This window comes from Mycteria americana, chromosome 3 (assembly GCF_035582795.1).
Source record: "Mycteria americana isolate JAX WOST 10 ecotype Jacksonville Zoo and Gardens chromosome 3, USCA_MyAme_1.0, whole genome shotgun sequence".
Taxonomy (NCBI): Eukaryota; Metazoa; Chordata; class Aves; order Ciconiiformes; family Ciconiidae; genus Mycteria; species Mycteria americana.
This window is the reverse complement of record NC_134367.1, coordinates 116,234,079-116,250,701: the sequence shown is the minus strand read 5'-3', so window position 1 is coordinate 116,250,701 and position 16,623 is coordinate 116,234,079. Positions and strand designations below refer to the sequence as shown.

At 47.4% G+C, this 16,623-nt stretch overlaps 1 protein-coding gene across 11 annotated transcripts in view; it reads right to left on the bottom strand.

Annotated features, from left to right (window-relative positions):
- CUL9 (cullin 9) overlaps nucleotides 1-12,231 on the bottom strand; it is a 35,261-nt gene extending 23,030 nt beyond the window's left edge. For 9 of the 11 annotated variants that reach the window (XM_075496701.1, XM_075496702.1, XM_075496695.1 and 6 more), the window contains exons 1-6: nucleotides 12,171-12,231; nucleotides 11,445-11,537; nucleotides 10,415-11,023; nucleotides 9,458-9,612; nucleotides 8,554-9,087; nucleotides 950-1,088 (exon numbers count right to left, since the gene is read on the bottom strand). In XM_075496701.1, the coding sequence (XP_075352816.1) occupies nucleotides 950-1,088; nucleotides 8,554-9,087; nucleotides 9,458-9,612; nucleotides 10,415-11,009 (1,423 nt within the window). In that variant the 5' untranslated portion in view covers nucleotides 11,010-11,023; nucleotides 11,445-11,537; nucleotides 12,171-12,231. The remainder of the gene's footprint in view (nucleotides 1-949; nucleotides 1,089-8,553; nucleotides 9,088-9,457; nucleotides 9,613-10,414; nucleotides 11,024-11,444; nucleotides 11,538-12,170) is intronic. The other 2 variants (XM_075496697.1, XM_075496696.1) reach the window with 2 other exon arrangements.
- Nucleotides 12,232-16,623: the final 4,392 nt, after the last annotated feature.

Sequence of the window (16,623 nt, the reverse complement as noted above, 5' to 3'; positions counted from 1 at the left end):
TTCTTTGTGGGATATGATGACTGGAAAGAGTTTTACAAGGAAGTGAAATAGAGCCCATGCTTTTAGCAAAATCAGACAGACCAAAGAAAAAGGCAAAGTCTAACCAAGTTTATTTTAACTTAGCCACTTCAAACTGACATGCAGTTAAGTCTTTAGTTACAAGAAGTAGAAACCATTAAAGAAGCCATCTTTTCAACTGGCAAAAAGAATATTTTTGAAGCAGATAATTAGAGATCATTATACATCATCTCCTGTATATTCTGTCTCTTGCAGCAGTTAAATCCAAGTCACTCTACCCAAAAGATGTCCTACAAGATCATAGGCATAATAGAGTTACTTTAACAGGTTTCCCTGGCCAGAGTCATGTCAGACACTGAACAAGAAAGGGGTATCTGAAGTCTAGATTTTCCATTTTATCTTCTCCCAGTACAAGGGCAATGTCAAAGGATTCTAGGAGATCCTGCAGATGTCTCATGAAAACAGTGCATTTAATGCTCACCTTGCCCAAAACTGAGGGGAATGAAGTTAAACAAATTGTTGGCATGTTTATGCTTTTAAAAATCCACATCACTTATTTAAGGGGATCTGAGGGTGCCTAAAGCAGCTTCATCTCAGAGACATTCTACGTTTTTATTTTGGCAGTTTGTTCAGTTAATTCAAACACATATTTTTGACAGTCACGATTTAAATCAAATTTTATGCTTTTTATATCATGACTTTTATTATATCATGACAGAAGTCTAGGATTCAAAAATACTCCGTGCAACCACAAGCCATGTAATTACTTAACCAGCTCTACATGGTCATACAAACTAAAAGCTCATAGTGCTTTCTAAATCCAACCTGCTAGTTGCTATATGCTTAGGCATAAAAAGTTCACCACTCAAAAATATGCCACAGCAGAATCAGAAAGAGATGATACAGCCACACACATGCAACACAATCTCACCTGTGTCTAGATTAAAGCTCTCTATCAGACTATATTCTTTTTCCTGAGCAGCAGGATCTTCCCACTGGTCTCCAAAGCCAATAATCTCCAACATGTGCCAACGCATCCAGTAGGTCTGACCTGTTGACTGCCATAAAACCTGTGGGTGAAATAGACCTAGATGATCAGATTTGCTCACTCATTCAATCCTTACGCTACATTTGTTCTCCCATTTCCCAAATGCATGGAGATAGCAAGCACTGTTCAAGTAGAATACAACCTAATTCATATACAGATTTCAACACACAGAGTCTAGTTTTTAAGCATAGCATACCATCTTTATTAACTTGTTCCCCTGGTTACACCTGGATCTTTATTAAAAAAACCACCAACTTTGCCTGCAACCTTTGCCTTCACCTAGCACAGCAGCAGTGACAGTAGCACACCTAGTTAAGCATGCCTGTTCCAGAATTGCTCAGCAGCAGGTGCCTTGGGAAAAGCATACAAAGGAAGAACTTAGCCAAAACTACCTCGAGGCAGATGAGCTGGATATAAAGGGTCTTGAGGCACAAACCACTTAGTGAATGCAAAAGTAAAGAAAACTTATTTTTCCCACTCTGACTTTACCTTCTATTGGTTATACTTTTACACCTTGGTCACTCACCAACCCTCTCAGCCAGGTTTTGGGCTCTTGACAAGCACGTCTCAAAGAAGGCAATTGTTTCCTGTGCTTTGTCCAAGTTGCCTCTCAAAATCAAAAGGATTTTTTTTATGGCTTCCCATACCATAGTTTTATATTTAACCTCCTGAGCAGAAGGAGAACCCAGCAACAGCAAGTACAACATGTCAGAAAAACATATGGGTTGCCTGATTCACTGAGCTCTTTTGGAGTTACACCAATGCTACTAGGACTCCATTGTGCTGGAGAGCTAAAGAGATAAGATGCTGAGAGACTTTAAGAAAGCACTATATGGAAGGAAATAGAGTTAAACTCTACACATAACACCAATTAGAGTTCAATGAATCCCTGACCTAAACTAGTTATGTACCAAATATAATCTCAAAGGAGCCACGGAAAGATATGGCTGAAGGACCAGACACAACAGTGAAACTTTTTCTTTGGAGAGGCAAAGAAAGCAACAGAAAACAGAGCAACAAAGGAGAGATGAGAGGAGGTAAGAGACAGACTCATGATGGACTGGCCCCAATCAAAAAATGCATGCAAATTTGCATTTTGCACACAGAAGACTGACAGCAAGCCTCAGGCAGGATGAGCTGCAAAAGCAGAACTAATCAAAAAGGAAAGGATCAAAATTTTAACAAAGACCAGGGAGAAGCAGTTCTTGTAACTTGAACTCACTAGCCACCAGCAGATAAACTGTCAATACAAAGCAAGTGTGATACACAAGATAAGAAACAGGAACAGAGATAAAAATCAAGTTTCCCTTCAAAGAGAGACTGATGGCAAATGCCCAGAAAAGAAAGATGATCAAGAGATGTCATTACAAAGGTGATTTTTAGATCTCAGATTCCTTGTATCTCCCTATGGAAAAAAAACCTCATTGAATGGTTTGACTCACAAGTTTCTCACATAACTCTGGGGGACTGCTACAGATGCATACACAGATATGAACATAAAGAGCAGGGTAAAAATTAACACCCCCAAAGACTGCATGTACATTCCCAACTTCCTAGACAGACTGGAGGGCAAGGAACACTAATAGCGGCAGAAATTAGGTACTTCCAAATATAACAGCCAACAAAGTTTTTCACTGAGTATTTATTACCATTTAGATCTGGTTTGCCAGTAGTGTGAGCCTTACAGAAGGCTGTTATTGAAAATAAGCCTGGATGGAGCAATTGCAAGTTCATTCAACCTAATTAAATAGAAAAAGAGACAGAGGAAGGAACCCAAGGGACCAGCTGGACAAAGGGAATGGAAGTTAACAGTACACTTCAGCTCAACAGTGAATAAAAAAACCCTCTGAAATTTATATCATAGGCAACAGGAGAAAAATGTGAAAGGATCTTGGTGTTCTTTCCAAGTGCCCAGTTACATTAAGAGTAAAAGCAAGTACAAGCTTATAAGAAATAGAAAGCAGAATTTTAGAAAAGCACAGATCTTAGAAATAAGGACAACCAAGAGATAAGCACAAAGAGAGACTCGGTAGGAAACATATTTCCTTTCCAATTTATCTTTACAGACTGCGTTATAAAAGACAAAAGGTTTATCAACCACTTAAAAATAAGATGCAAAGCAGTTATTCAATTGAGGGCACCTTCAATGAAAAATCACCTATGCATGGTCCAAACCTAGAAGAGTATTTTACTTGAATATTGAGTAAACACAAAAGAAAGCAAAGCAAACTGCTAACGGATAGAGGGATACAAATCCAGAAGTTGCCACAACTGAGAGAGAAGCAAAATTCAGTTTTCAGGAGAGAGATGAAAGACATGCCAAGTAATCTGCCAGAAGCACAGTTGGAAAGTGGGAAGGATTTAGGTTATTCAGTGGTGTTTCCACGTGACTGATGAACGCTAAAGCCAGTGCTTCTTATTTGAGAAAAAAAATTGATTAAATAAATCATCACTATAGCTTCACTACTTTGATTTCAGTAGTATGCAAACCTTTAAAGCATATTTTAGTGGAAAGAACAACTAAAGGTGTTCAAGATAAACAATAAATTTGAATTAACAGGTAAATGTGCTTCAAGTTTCAACTCTGATGGATGAATTAGCTTTCTTTGCTGAAGAAACTAATTTTCTAGATTAAAAAAAGGATCGATTTCAATTGTCAACTTCAGTAAAGCACAGGGCATCAAACAGTAAATTATTAAACCAGAGAAGAAAGTGATTAAGTAGAGGAACTGTAGGCAAGAAATCTGCTCAACAGAACCCAAGAACTTAGGAGTATGAAGGGGAAAGAATGGGACCAGAAGAAAGTGCAAATAAGATGGGCAAGCTGTATTGGCACAGCACATGCTGCCCTAACAGTTATGCTCTCCCAATACAAGCACATACTGGTAATATCCACCACCAAACAAGCAGATAAGACTGGAAGTATCCTTCTTGCACATGCACATTTCGGAGCACTTTAAGCTGCTGGTTTAAATTACATCTGCAAGAAGTGCTCCAAAAGAAGGCAGTTAAGGAGCCTGGACCAGAGCAAGTTACTAAAAGGCACCTGGAAAAATTCATCCTAAAAACAGTTCTCACTGAAGAGCATCAGAAGGAAGAAGCACTCTGCAACTGGCTGAGGAAAAAACCCAAAAGAATATTCACACAATTTCCTGTGCACAAGAAAGCAAAGAGAGACAATAGGAGAAAAGAAGTAAGTCAGTGTTCAGTGTTCTTAATTGGCTAATTTTTATTTGGCTGTAAATGAAAACAATGGCATTACACAAAATCTTGGGCTGTAGTCCAAGAAGGCTAGAGAATCTCATGGTTAACAAAAGCTGAAAGTAGATTTAAAGGAGATCGTCTTCAAACATAAGAAGGTAAAGTCAAATTCTCTGCCTCCTCTATGGAAAGGTTGGTAATGAACTTTAAGTTACAGAAAGAGAGATTTGGAAAGAGCATTAGGAAGTCATGCATTTCTACAGATACCAGAGTGAGGCTTTTCAGCTATTGATTTTTGAATATTAGCAACACAGAGCTTTGCAGTAGCATGGCACTTAAGTCTATTCGCAGGCCATCTACACCCACAGAAGTCAGCTTGAAGTAGGGAAGCCTTTGAGCATAGGCTGAAGTGGCACCTGAAGTACAGCTATGGCAAACTGAAGTGGCCTCAGACTCCTTATTTATCATCTGCAAAACGAAAGTATGCACTTCACAAATTACTTGGGGGAGGGAAAACAAAACTAAACAAAACAAACCCCACAATTGCACACACTAACATGTGTGCAGTGGTTACAGTTTCTCATTTGACTGGTTACTATCTCAATTTAATAAAGATTTAATGAACTGAATTACAGCCCTGTTTGCAGCCAACACAATGCTGGACTGAGCAGAGGACACGAGCAGAGACAACCCTGTATCTATGGATGACAGCCAGCTAAAGCTTGATTTTTAAGAGAACAGAAATTATGCCTCTAGCTGCAGTGTTTGAGAAGGTCAAAAGCATGGCCAGAGTGCAAGATCAGCAGACAGCCTGCAGAAATAACCATACATAGATTAGAGTGACGCACAAAGCCCACCAGCTCCCCATTGCATAGTCAAAACAAAATCTCAGCTCTCGCTGAACATGCCCAGCCTTCAGGACTGAGAAGAAAGTCCCAAGAAAAAGTTTTAAGCAGGAGCAAACACCTCCCTGTGCCCACAAAAAGGCTGGAACAGCATTCAAATGCTCTCCCACCCCCAGGCCTGAGTCCAAGCCCTGCTGCTCCAGCACTGACCCATACTCTAGCAGCATGTTCTGGAAGCAGCAAGAGCTGAATGCCTTAGGCCAAGAATTAGAGATCAAGCCTACAAAGGGAACCCTTGTGGTCGGTGTTTACTACAGGCTGCCCAATCAAGGGGAGCCTATTGACAAAGCCTTCTTACTCCAGCTACACGAGGGACTGTGCTCACAGGCTCTCATCCTGGTGGGGGACTTCAACCACCCTGACATCTGCTGGAAAAGTAGCACAGCAAGCTGCAGGCAATCCAGGAGACTCCTGGAGTGCACTGAGGATTACTTCTTAACCGAGGTAATAGACAGCCCTACCAGAGGAGATGCATTACTGGACCTTTTGGTCACCAATGCAAGTGAGGTAATCACAGACATTCAGATTGGAGGCAGCCTGGGCTGCAGTGATCATGCACTGGTGGAGTTCACAGTCCTGAGGGATATGAAGCAGGCAAAGAGTAAAGTGAGGTCCCTGAATTTTAAGAAAGCAAAATTCCAGCTGTTCAAGGAGTTGGTCAATGGGACTGCCTGGGAAACTGCACTCAGGGACAAGGGAGCAGAACAGAGCTGACAGACCTTTAAGGACACTTTCCATAGAGCACAAGAGCTCTTGATCCCCATGTGTAAGAAATCAGGAAAGGAAGGCAAGAGGCCAGCATGGATGAGTCATGACCTGCTGGTCAAACTAAAGGGCAAGAAGGAAACGGAATGCGTATGCAGTGGAAGCAGGGACAGGTATCCTGGGAAGAGTATAGGGACATTGCCCAGCAGTGTAGGGATGGGGTCAGGAAGGCCAAGGCACAGCTGGAGCTGAACTTGGCAAGGGACACAAAGATTAATAAGAAAGGCTTCTGTAGGTATGTCAGCCAGAAAAGGAATGTCAAAGAAAGTATACCCCCACGATGAACAACACTGGCAAACTGGTAACAATAGACAAGGAGAAGGCTGAGACACTCAACAACTTTTTTGCCTCAGTCTTCACTGGCAACCTCTCTTCCCACACCTCTCGACTGGATAGACCTCAAGGCAGGGACTGGGAGAGCAAAGTCCCTCCACTGTAAGAGAAGATCAGGTTCAAGACCACCTGAGGAACTTGAACATACGTAAGTCTATGGGACCTAATGAGATACATTATAGAGTCCTGAGGGAATTGGCTGATGTAGTTGCCAAGCCACTCTCCATGATATTTGAAAAGTCATGGCAGTCAGGTGAAGACCCCAGTGACTGGAAAAAGGGAAATATTGCACTCATTTTTAAAAGGGGTAGAAAGGAGGACCCTGGGAACTACCGACCTGTCAGCCTCACTTCTGTGCCTGGGAAGATCATGGAACAGATCCTCCTAGAAGCTATGCTAAGGTATATGGAGGACAGGGAGGTGATTTGAGACAGCCAGCATGGCTTCACCAAGGGCAAGTCTTGCCTGACCAACCTAGTGGCCTTCTATGATGGAGTGACTACATCAATGGACAAGGGAAGAGCTACTGATGTCATCTGTCTGGACTTCTGTAAGGCCTTTGACATGGTCCCCCACAACATCCTTCTCTCGAAATTGGAGAGAGATGGATTTGATGGACGGACTATTCAGTAGATAAGGAACTGGCTGGATGATCGTATCCAGAGAGTAGTGGTCAATGGCTCAATGTCTGGATGGAGATCAGAGACGGGTGGTGTCCCTCAGGAGTCCATACTGGGACCAGTACTGTTTAATATCTTCATCAATGACATAGACAGTGGGATCGAGTGCACCCTCAGCAAGTTTGCAGATGACACCAGGCTGAGTGGTACAGTTGACATGCCTCAGGGACAGGATGCCATCCAGAGGGACCTGAACAAGCTCGAGAAGTGGGCCTATGTGAACGTCATGAGGTTCAACAAGGCCAAGTGCAAGGTCCTGCACCTGGGTTGGGGCAACCCCCGGTTATCAATACAGGCTGGGGGATGAACGGATTGAGCACAGCCCTATGGAGAAAGACTTGGGGTACTGGTGGATTAAAAACTGGACATCAGCCAGCAATGTGTGCTTGCAGCCCAAAAAGCCAACCATATCCTGGGCTGCATCAAAAGAAGCATGGCCAGCAGGTCAAGGGAGGTGATTCTGCCCCTCTACTCTGTGCTGGTGAGACCCCACCTGGAGTACTGCGTCCAGCTCTGGAGCCCTCAGCACAGGAAAGACATGGACCTGTTGGAGTGGGTCCGGAGAAGGGCCACAAAAATGATCAGAGGGATGGAAAACCTCTCCTATGAGGAAAGGCTGAGAGAGTTGTGGTTTGTTCAGCCTGAAGAAGAGAAGGCTCCAGGGAGACCTCATAGCAGCCTTTCAATACTTAAAGGGGACAGACTTTTTAGTAGGGCCTGTTGCGATAGGACAAAGGTTTTAAACTAAAAGAGGGCAGATTTAGATTGGACATAAGGAAGAAATTCTTTACAAGGGTGGTGAAACACTGGAACAGGTTGCCCAGAGAGGTGGTAGATACCCCACCCCTGGAAACATTCAAGGTCAGGTTGGATGGGGCTTTCAGAAACCTGATCTAGTTGAAGATGTCCCTGCTCATTGCAGAGAGGTTCAACTAGATAACCTTTAAAGGTGCCTTCCAACCCAAACTATTCTATGATTCTATAATTCCTCCCCCTCTTCAAATATTGAGGCCTTTTCCCTGATCTCTGGCTCAAACTTAGCAACTCAACTGCAAATATGCAGCTCTAAAAGCTCTTTTCAACACAAACTCTCATTTAAGATCTACTCACCCATTTTTAAAGGGAAACAGATCCTGGCATATACTCACAGATCAAAACAAACAGCTATATAGGCTGTGTCCAACCCAGTAAGAACAACAGTATGCCATGAGTACTGTCACTCACATACCAAGGCTTAAGACCTTCAAGCACCTTTTGCTGTTTTACTCATTTATGCCAGCTAGCCTGTTCCCAAACCACCCCCAAGATCAATATCAACTCACATATCACCTCCTTGTTCCTGGGAGGCATGATATAGCCACCTGTTTCAGAGGCTAAGAAATCTTAGCAGGACAGCCCATACTAAACCAGACTAGCTTTCCCCAGAACCCACACTTCCAGCTCTGAAAGGTGACTTCTTTGCTAGGACAGATGTAGACAGTGTCCTAATTACGATACGCCTATTGTCCAACTTCCTGCACATGAAAACATCATAGGAAATCATCAGTCATGCCTGTCACTCCCCTCTGCCATCCCAGCCAGATTACTTCCACTAGTGACCTACCTGCACTGTGTGCTTGCTATTAGTGCTCTGAAGAAATTCGCCTTCCTCCCCAGCTCTAACATCACCACAGTCCTCCAGCAATCGCACCCTCATGCCGCGCACCAGGTTTGCCTGTAAGTACTCCACATAGCCACTGCGGTCTGCAAAGTCTGACGGGGTCAGGAAGGCACGACACCGCTTTTTGTGGGGACCATGATTTGAAGTAAGCACAGGCATTTGGGCAGTGGTGCAGGCTGGGGTCTTGGGCTGGAAGATGGAGCGGGTGGTACGAGGCCGCAGCTCCTGTTGGGGCAGCAGCTCTGGCTTGCAGCTGCGGTCCCAGCCCATCACATGCACCAGCTCCAAGATGAGATCTGCCATAGCCATGCTGAACTCAAACTCCTGCTTCACACGGCTCCTCTCCTCAGTGAGCAGGCTGGGCACAGCGCAGTCCTGCTGCTCCCCTCCCTGCTCCACGCCACCGCTGAGCTTGTCCATGAGAGAAGTGACACACAGGTAGCGCTTCACCAGGACGAACAGCAGCTTCCCGGGGATCTGCAACAAGCACAGCTGTCAGACTCTAGCCTGCAGAGCACCTCCAGCCCCCAGCTCTCTTTGAGCCACCAGCTCATCCACACGCAGGCTCCCATGACAGCTCCGGACCAGCAGGCAGCAGCACAGACCTCTCAGCCCACTCTCGCCTCCCTGCTCAGAGACAAGGCTCTCCACGCGTCTCTCCACCACCCCCCCAGCCTCAAGCCAGGCCCAGATCCTGTGCCAGCTCTCCCAATACCCAGTCCTCCTCAGCCGCCCACTGCTGACTACCCTCCTGTCCCAAACAAGGACACCAGCTCTGGCCCCCCACTCTCACCCCTCCTGACCCCTAAAGCCCACAGGCCCAGGGGCTGGCAGGGCCTGCCGCTACCTGGGGAAGGTGAATCCCCTCAAAGGACATGCAGTGCTCTTCAGAAGACATCATCTCAGCAAACAGCTCCAGTAATGTGTAGCGACTGTCAAAGTCTACGTGCTGCTCAATGCCATCCTGCTGGCTCAGGGACAGCAGGACATAGGCGCGGCTCCCTGCAACAACAACAGAAACCCTTCAGGCCCCATAAAGATAACCCTCACCCTACCCTCCCTGCGCGAGATAGGCTTGCAGGCAAGGAACAGCTTTGCTGCTCAGTGTAACCTAGAACCATGTTCTGTCCTTTAATCTGGATTGGAAGCATTTTGCTCCACCAAATAACACTGCATTTTTTCCCGCCCCTAACGCTGCAAGATTCCCCCAAAGCAGCAACCCCAAATAACTGACTCCAGAACAGGGTTCCAGGGAAGAAGAAAGTTAAGTTTTAACCTGAATCAGACCCCCATCTGCCCCACTGGAGAGCCACATGAACTTGGGCACCAGGACGGGGAAAAGCCAGACCTCTTGTGGGACACACCACCACCAGCAACCTTCCAGGTGCACCCAAGCCTCATCAGGCACTTCTGAGCCATGGCAGCTCCTCTCCTTTGAGAGGACTGGGTGAGGACCCACCAGGGCCTGAGGAAAGGCTCCCTGCCAAGAACAGGCCAGAGCCTTTCCAATTGACAGCATGCAGCAGAGACATCCCAACACTCTGCCAAGCCCCTTGGCATAAATCCTCCTAACAGTTGATCAGCATCGCAGCTCAGGAACCTGGCAGGGGAAAGAACTCCCCAGTCTTAGAGCACCCCACACAACCATGACCGAGGAGCCGCTTGGAAGCTCCAAAACTTCCCCTTTTGCCAACAAGCCCCGAGACACACTGCTTCCCAGGCATCCCACACCTACAGAAGGACTGGCACCCCTCAGCTGCCCAGCAGCACTTCCTCAGTGGCACTGAGCAGTAGCAGCCCCCACCTGCATCATGCGAAGCCAGGGCCCTCAGCATCTTGCCAGCACTGCGGCGGATTTGCTTCTCCTCGTGGCACAGCATCTTCATCAGCAAGTCGAGGGCTCCCGTCTCCTTGAAGGCACCCGCCAGCGAGCCAATGCTGGCGTACGCACTCAGCACATGGATGGTGTTGAGGATGGAGGACTCGGGAGCCCCGGTCTCGGCCATCTGCCGGCCAGCTCGCTGCACCAGGCTCCTGACATCAGCCTTCATCTCCAGCAGTGAGGCTTCATCCAGCGGGACACCTCCAGCCAACGGGCTGGCTGCCTTCTCCTCTTTCACCCACTGCCCTTCCAGCTTCCTCTTGCCCAGCAGCGCCGGGCAGCTGGCACAGACCTCTTCTGCAGACATCCACATCAAGATGTTCTCCGGCTTGGTCTCTGCAGAGGAGGCACTGCTGCCTCCCACTGCTCTCTCTTCCAAGCTGATGATACTCCACTGGATCAGGTACTCAGGCTGGCCGTCGTGGCCTCGCCGTTGCCGGAGCAGCTCTTCTGGGTAGGCCTGCAGTTTGGGTCCCAGGTGCACAAGCAGGTTGCCATTATGCCTCTCGTTCACCATGACAGGAAATGTGCCTGCAAAGACAGAGGGGAAGCAGTGGCAAGCTTTTATTTCTAAGCTGCATGCTAGGGAAAGCGTGAGCAAGCACAGCAGTTGCTTGACAGCAGAAGTGGCTGAGGCACAGCTTTTGATCCTGAGATCCTGCACCTAGGACAAAGCTCTGAAGAAAAACCCATTTTGCAGAAGCTCACTTCCCCCCCTCCAAGAAAATGAGCCAGTGTTTCATATACAAACCCTGTTCCCAGCATTACTGGCACACACAGAAAGACGTTTTCCTCAAAAAATCCAAGGCAAAATGGGCCCATTCAGATCCTCTTATAAGACAGCAAATAACAACAGGAGACCTGGGTCCTGTTCTCATCTCTGCCACTGTCCACAACACGACCTTGCGCAAGTTGCTGCTTTTGCACTTCTGTCTTCCCTCTTACCACTTACATCTGTTTAGACTGCAGGTTTACGTAGAGCTCAAGGTCTCAGGCAGACACTCTCTCTCACTGTGGAGCTGAACCTAACTTGAGTCACCAGGCCCTAAAGAAAATAACCAGCAATTTCTCAGATCAAGTTCATATACATAAAGCCAGGTCACTATCTAGAAGCCACTCAGTATTTCCTCCTGGCCTCTTCTCAGATATTCTTTGCCTTTACAATGTTTAGTCAATGGGCAAATTCAACAAAATGAAAAGATTGCTACTCTCTGCTGCCCGATTGTTCAGCATATCTTAGGACGACAAAGAAGAAGCCATGACACCTTTCTGCTTTCACCTATGCAAAGAGGAGCATGAAATAATTTGCTGTCTGAGTACCAGCAATCAGCTGGCCAACCGTAGACAATAATACACGCAATGGACTGACTCCATTACTACAAAGGATGCCAGATCAGAGCCTGATAAGAAGGTTCTCATAGGAGCTCAGGCAGATGGTAGTGGAAACACATGAACAGGCCCTCTTGTTGTCACTTACACATACTAGCAAGAGAAGCAGTGAAGCAACGTGCTGTTCAGCTGATGGTAACACAAGTCATTCTTAAAAAAGGAGTTAATATATATTAGGAAATAGTCAATCCATGTACAACTGAAGAAGATACTGACCGTCAAAGATGATGATAGGCACATTAAAGGTGCAGAGAGAGGAAGCCTGAACTCCCAAGAAATTCATACCTACCGTCAATTGTGCCTTCCTTGGAGTTTACAGCAAGCCAGCTGGGAATCTTCTTGCAGTCTCTCTATAATAAAAGGACCAAGTTATTCTCCTGTGCTTTCTAGCAGCATTTAGATGCCACACCATAAGCCAAACAATTGTTTTCCCTAACTGTACTTGCACAGTGCACAAAAACCCTATCCCAAGAGGTTCACATAAAATAAAATTCATAGTAAAACAAAAGTCTCTGTGAAGCATTACTTTGTTTGATAACTTCATTCCATCCCCACATCATGGCATTTAGCATGAAAAAGAACTCTTTAGAGCGGAGCTATCAGAAGGGGCCCAAAAGGATTTGTAGCTAGGTAGGGGATTTAGGGCACCTGAAGAAGTAGCTGCAACATGTATGATGAACGAGGCACACTAGAACCCATGACAACCCACAGCCAAATTGTTAGGCTACTCAAATACGTGCACTACAGTAAGTTTGAGAGTTGTGGCAAATGAATATGCCAGCCACGATGCCGAGTCCCAAACGCACCGTGGCACCCGGTTCAGGAGCGTAGCCCAGCACAGCCTGCGCACAGGCAGGCAGAGCATCCCATCACAGCCCCGGGACGGCAGGGCCTGAGGCCTGCCTGCACAGGGAAACCAGCAGGGCCGCTAAAAACGATTCGCCTCGGCGACGGCCGCCGCGGAAAAGACGGGTTTTCTTCCGGGCCGCTCCAGCCACCTCGGCGAGCCCTGCTCCACCTCCCGGCCTCTTCGCTCACCGCTGCCCCGTCGTCCCCGCCCCAGGAGCCGCAGCTAGGCCTGCCGCAGCGCTGCCGCAACGGGGCAGGGGACAACGGGGCCCGGCCCCGGTGCACGGGGAGGTGGCTCATCCCCCAGATCTGCCCCAACGCGGGGAAAAGGAGGCGCCCCCTCACGCGCCGGCCCCCTCGGGAGGTCCCGTCCCCACCCGGCGCCGTTTCAGTTCTCCTCCCGCACCGTTACCAGCCCAGGGCGACGACGCGACCGAGACTCGCGGCCTCCGCCAAAGGCGGCGCGAAGCGGAAGCGGAAGCAGGACCGACCGACCGACCGACCGACCCACCCGCTCCTCGCTCCGCCGCCGCCGTCGTGAGGGGAGGGGACCGGAAGCAGCACCGCGACCCGCACCTCCCAGTGCCGCCGCCGCAGCTCCCCGCTTCCGGGTCCTCGGCACGCACGGGCGTGGAGACCACGCCCACTACGGGTGGGGCGAGGGCTACCAGAGCGCGCGGGCGCGGGCGCGGGCGCGGGCGCTTCCGCTGCGCGGCTGGGGTGCCTTCCGCTGTTCCGCGGGCCTGAGCGTTTCGCTCGGGCTCCGTGAGGCGCGGTGCTGCCCAGCGGGACTGGGCCGGGCCGCAGCCCGCGGGCGGGTGCTGAGAGGAGCCGGCCCGCCCCGCGGCGTGCGCCTCCCTCGGGGGCGGCCCGACGGCCTGGCCTCCGGCGGGGGACGCAGGCCTGGGCTGGCCCCTGAGAGCGGGGGGCCTGTTTGTGCTGGCACACTCCAACCGTGTGTCACAGGGCTTCTGCCGCCCTGTGCTGCCTGCAGAGCAGAAATGGGTGTGAGGGACAGAGAGATATGAAAAATCAGAATATCTTCTGATTCTCCTAGCTCATATTAGAAACGAGAAAACATTGAGGTTGGGAACTGAAGACTGCATCTGCAAGAGCTCAAGCTGCTTGTGTTACACTGTGTGTTGGATGGTTTCTCTGGCCGTTAACTTTGTTAAGGACTGTTGCAGGGTAGGTGAAAGGAAGGCTAAATGCATGTAATTTTGCAAACACAGTGTTAACCAAAAATTACAGTGCAGCAACTTCTTCAGGCCTGGGGTTCAGGGGTAATTTCAGCACTGCACCCCACCCTCCGTCCACCTTGTTTGGCTCACTTCAGTGAGACCTGCGCTTGCTCGACAGGTTTTGGGTCGTAAGACTGCCCTGTTCTTGGTGTTGCTAGACAGGCAATTGAAGCCAGTTGCACACAAGTTTGGCCTGTTTCCGGATCCTTTCCTGCTTTGGTGTTATACTGACCTGTAATGCCCATACTGTAAAATCTAAATTCTTATCCTTTGCCCATATTTCCCTTCCTTGACAGGCTTCCCAGCAGTTAGCTACAATCCCATAGGTGCAGGTTTCTGTTGGTCTGTTAACGTTTGTTTTAAATTATAAACAAATATTAAAATAAGGCTAAATGGGTGAGAGTCTGCTTTCTTATTTGATCCTGGAGTAACTTCATGTATGTGCTCAACCTCATTTCTATCCTCGGTACTAATGCAACTGATTAGACAATTTCCATGTTTTACAATAGCAATCAGCGATTAATACAAACAATATAATTGCAATTCACTATAGGCTGGATAAATCAATCAGTGCAGTGCTGCATCAGTCTGTGGGGACCATCCTCTAAAGCTGTGGCACCAACGGTGGACTGCAAATGTGTTTCCAAGCCAGCCTCTTGATTTCTCCATTAGTACTTGTAACCTCTGTTGATGCTATTGATGCTCTCTTTCCAGAATCCCATGGATGCTCTTGAAATCTCTGTGTTTTCCATTATCATGTCATTTTCCTTCCTCATTAACTCCCAAGGCATTGTTAAAATTTAGAGGATCAAACGGGTATTTAGTTATATCATGCTTTGCCTTTACAAGTCCCTTCATCTCCTGTAGAGATAAACACAGTATATTTGCACTAATGAAGGGGAAAATAACTTCCTAAATGCCATACAACTACATAAAAGCTGATAGCACACGTACAGCCATTGCTATTTTCCTCTGCTCTTGGCAGCTGTTATTTTGTGCAGGTACTGCACCTGCAACATGGCTGTGTTTAATGTCCAAACACGAGGTGGTGTTAATGCTTTGCAGTGGGAAACACAGCATGGCTGGTAACATCAGCCATGCAACATCCTATAGCCAAAATTGTCACCAACAATAAATGGCAGTGGCCAGATAGGACACAGGCATCTTGTTTGCGACGCTGAAAGGTTTTCTGTGCATTCATATGCCCTACTTATGTCTTGGCTCTGATGGTCTTGATACCATGCTTAGTCAATCATTTATCCTAAAAGTAAAGATTATGTCTGTGGTGTCTTGCTCCATGTTAGGAGTTTTATACGTCATACACAGAGCCCTGAGCACAAGTAACATGGGGTTACTTGTGCTGATATGGGTTTTGTGGTGCTGAACCACAAGACGTAGCTGTGGAGGCATGCTGAACATGGGGGCTGGCTGTGGTGTAACCCGTAAAAGTGAAGCACCTCCCCTCCCAATGAGGAAAAGAGCCGTTTCAGCTGTGTTTTGCTCCTAAGCACTTTCTGTACAATCTTCCCCTCTCCTGCTATGCTGAGATGTATTTTCTCCAAATTGCACTGTGAGGAATAGAGCAGTCCCTCCACCACACAGACTTTTATTGGTGCTAAGCTTTCCTTACATTATACAGGTATCTGCTCCAGGACCTGATGCTATGTAGAGGCTAGTAGTTGCATTTTTAGCTAGCATACTGTTGACCCAGCAGCACTGATGGTTGTAACGAGCCCTTGTCCCTTTGGTTTCTTTCCCACCTTTAGGCACTTTAGTGAGCCCCCATGTGCCCTTGACCTGGTTCCTAGGGGCCTACGAGCATCCACCTTTGACCTGGCTTTAAGTAATGCCTCTCCAGTTTGGACTTTGAATATTGCCATATCTTCTCATAGCAGCTTTCTGCAGGGAATTTAACAGTCTTGGTGTTGGGCCTCATAAAGACAATAGTTAAGCTCCATCCTTAAAGACATCAGGTGTCCAAAAATAATGGACTTTGAAGAGGGGATGAGAAACAAGCTCATTTTCATTTGAGACCTGGATCAGATGCCTGTCAATGTCAGAGGAAGCTGTTCTGCCTACAGCCTTTCAACTGGTTTATTTTAAAGCCCAGTTTGTTCTTTCACCTTGTCCAGAGGCCTGGGGATGGTACTGCACACACCAACCACCATGTCTGGATGCTCTGAGATGCCAGCTGCATGACATCTCCCATGATGACAGGGCCTTGGCCAGCATCACTTGTCTGTCGAGTCCCATATCAGGTAAACACTACCTTAACAGCAGCATCTTCATACAAAACTTTTATCTATCCTGGAAATACCTCTGTCACTACTAAAAAATACCTCTGTCCTCCTTTGGTTTGGGGTAGTTTATCAATATCTAATTATGTAATCCACCTGGGGCCAGGCCTAGGGATCACCTTTTCTTCGATGTTACAATGGCAAAAATTCCTCTTCCTAGGCCTTAGTTATTGCCTAACTACTCCATAAGCAACATGGGCTGTTTGTCCTCCCTGTTTTAACTCTTGCTTGAGGTCCTCATGCTCCTCCCTGTCAACACCTATGAATTAGAAGAATTTTATTTTTCAAAAGTCCCCATTCTTCCTCATTCCTGGTTTTTACTTCTCTTGACTTGACACCATGCCCTGCTCACCAG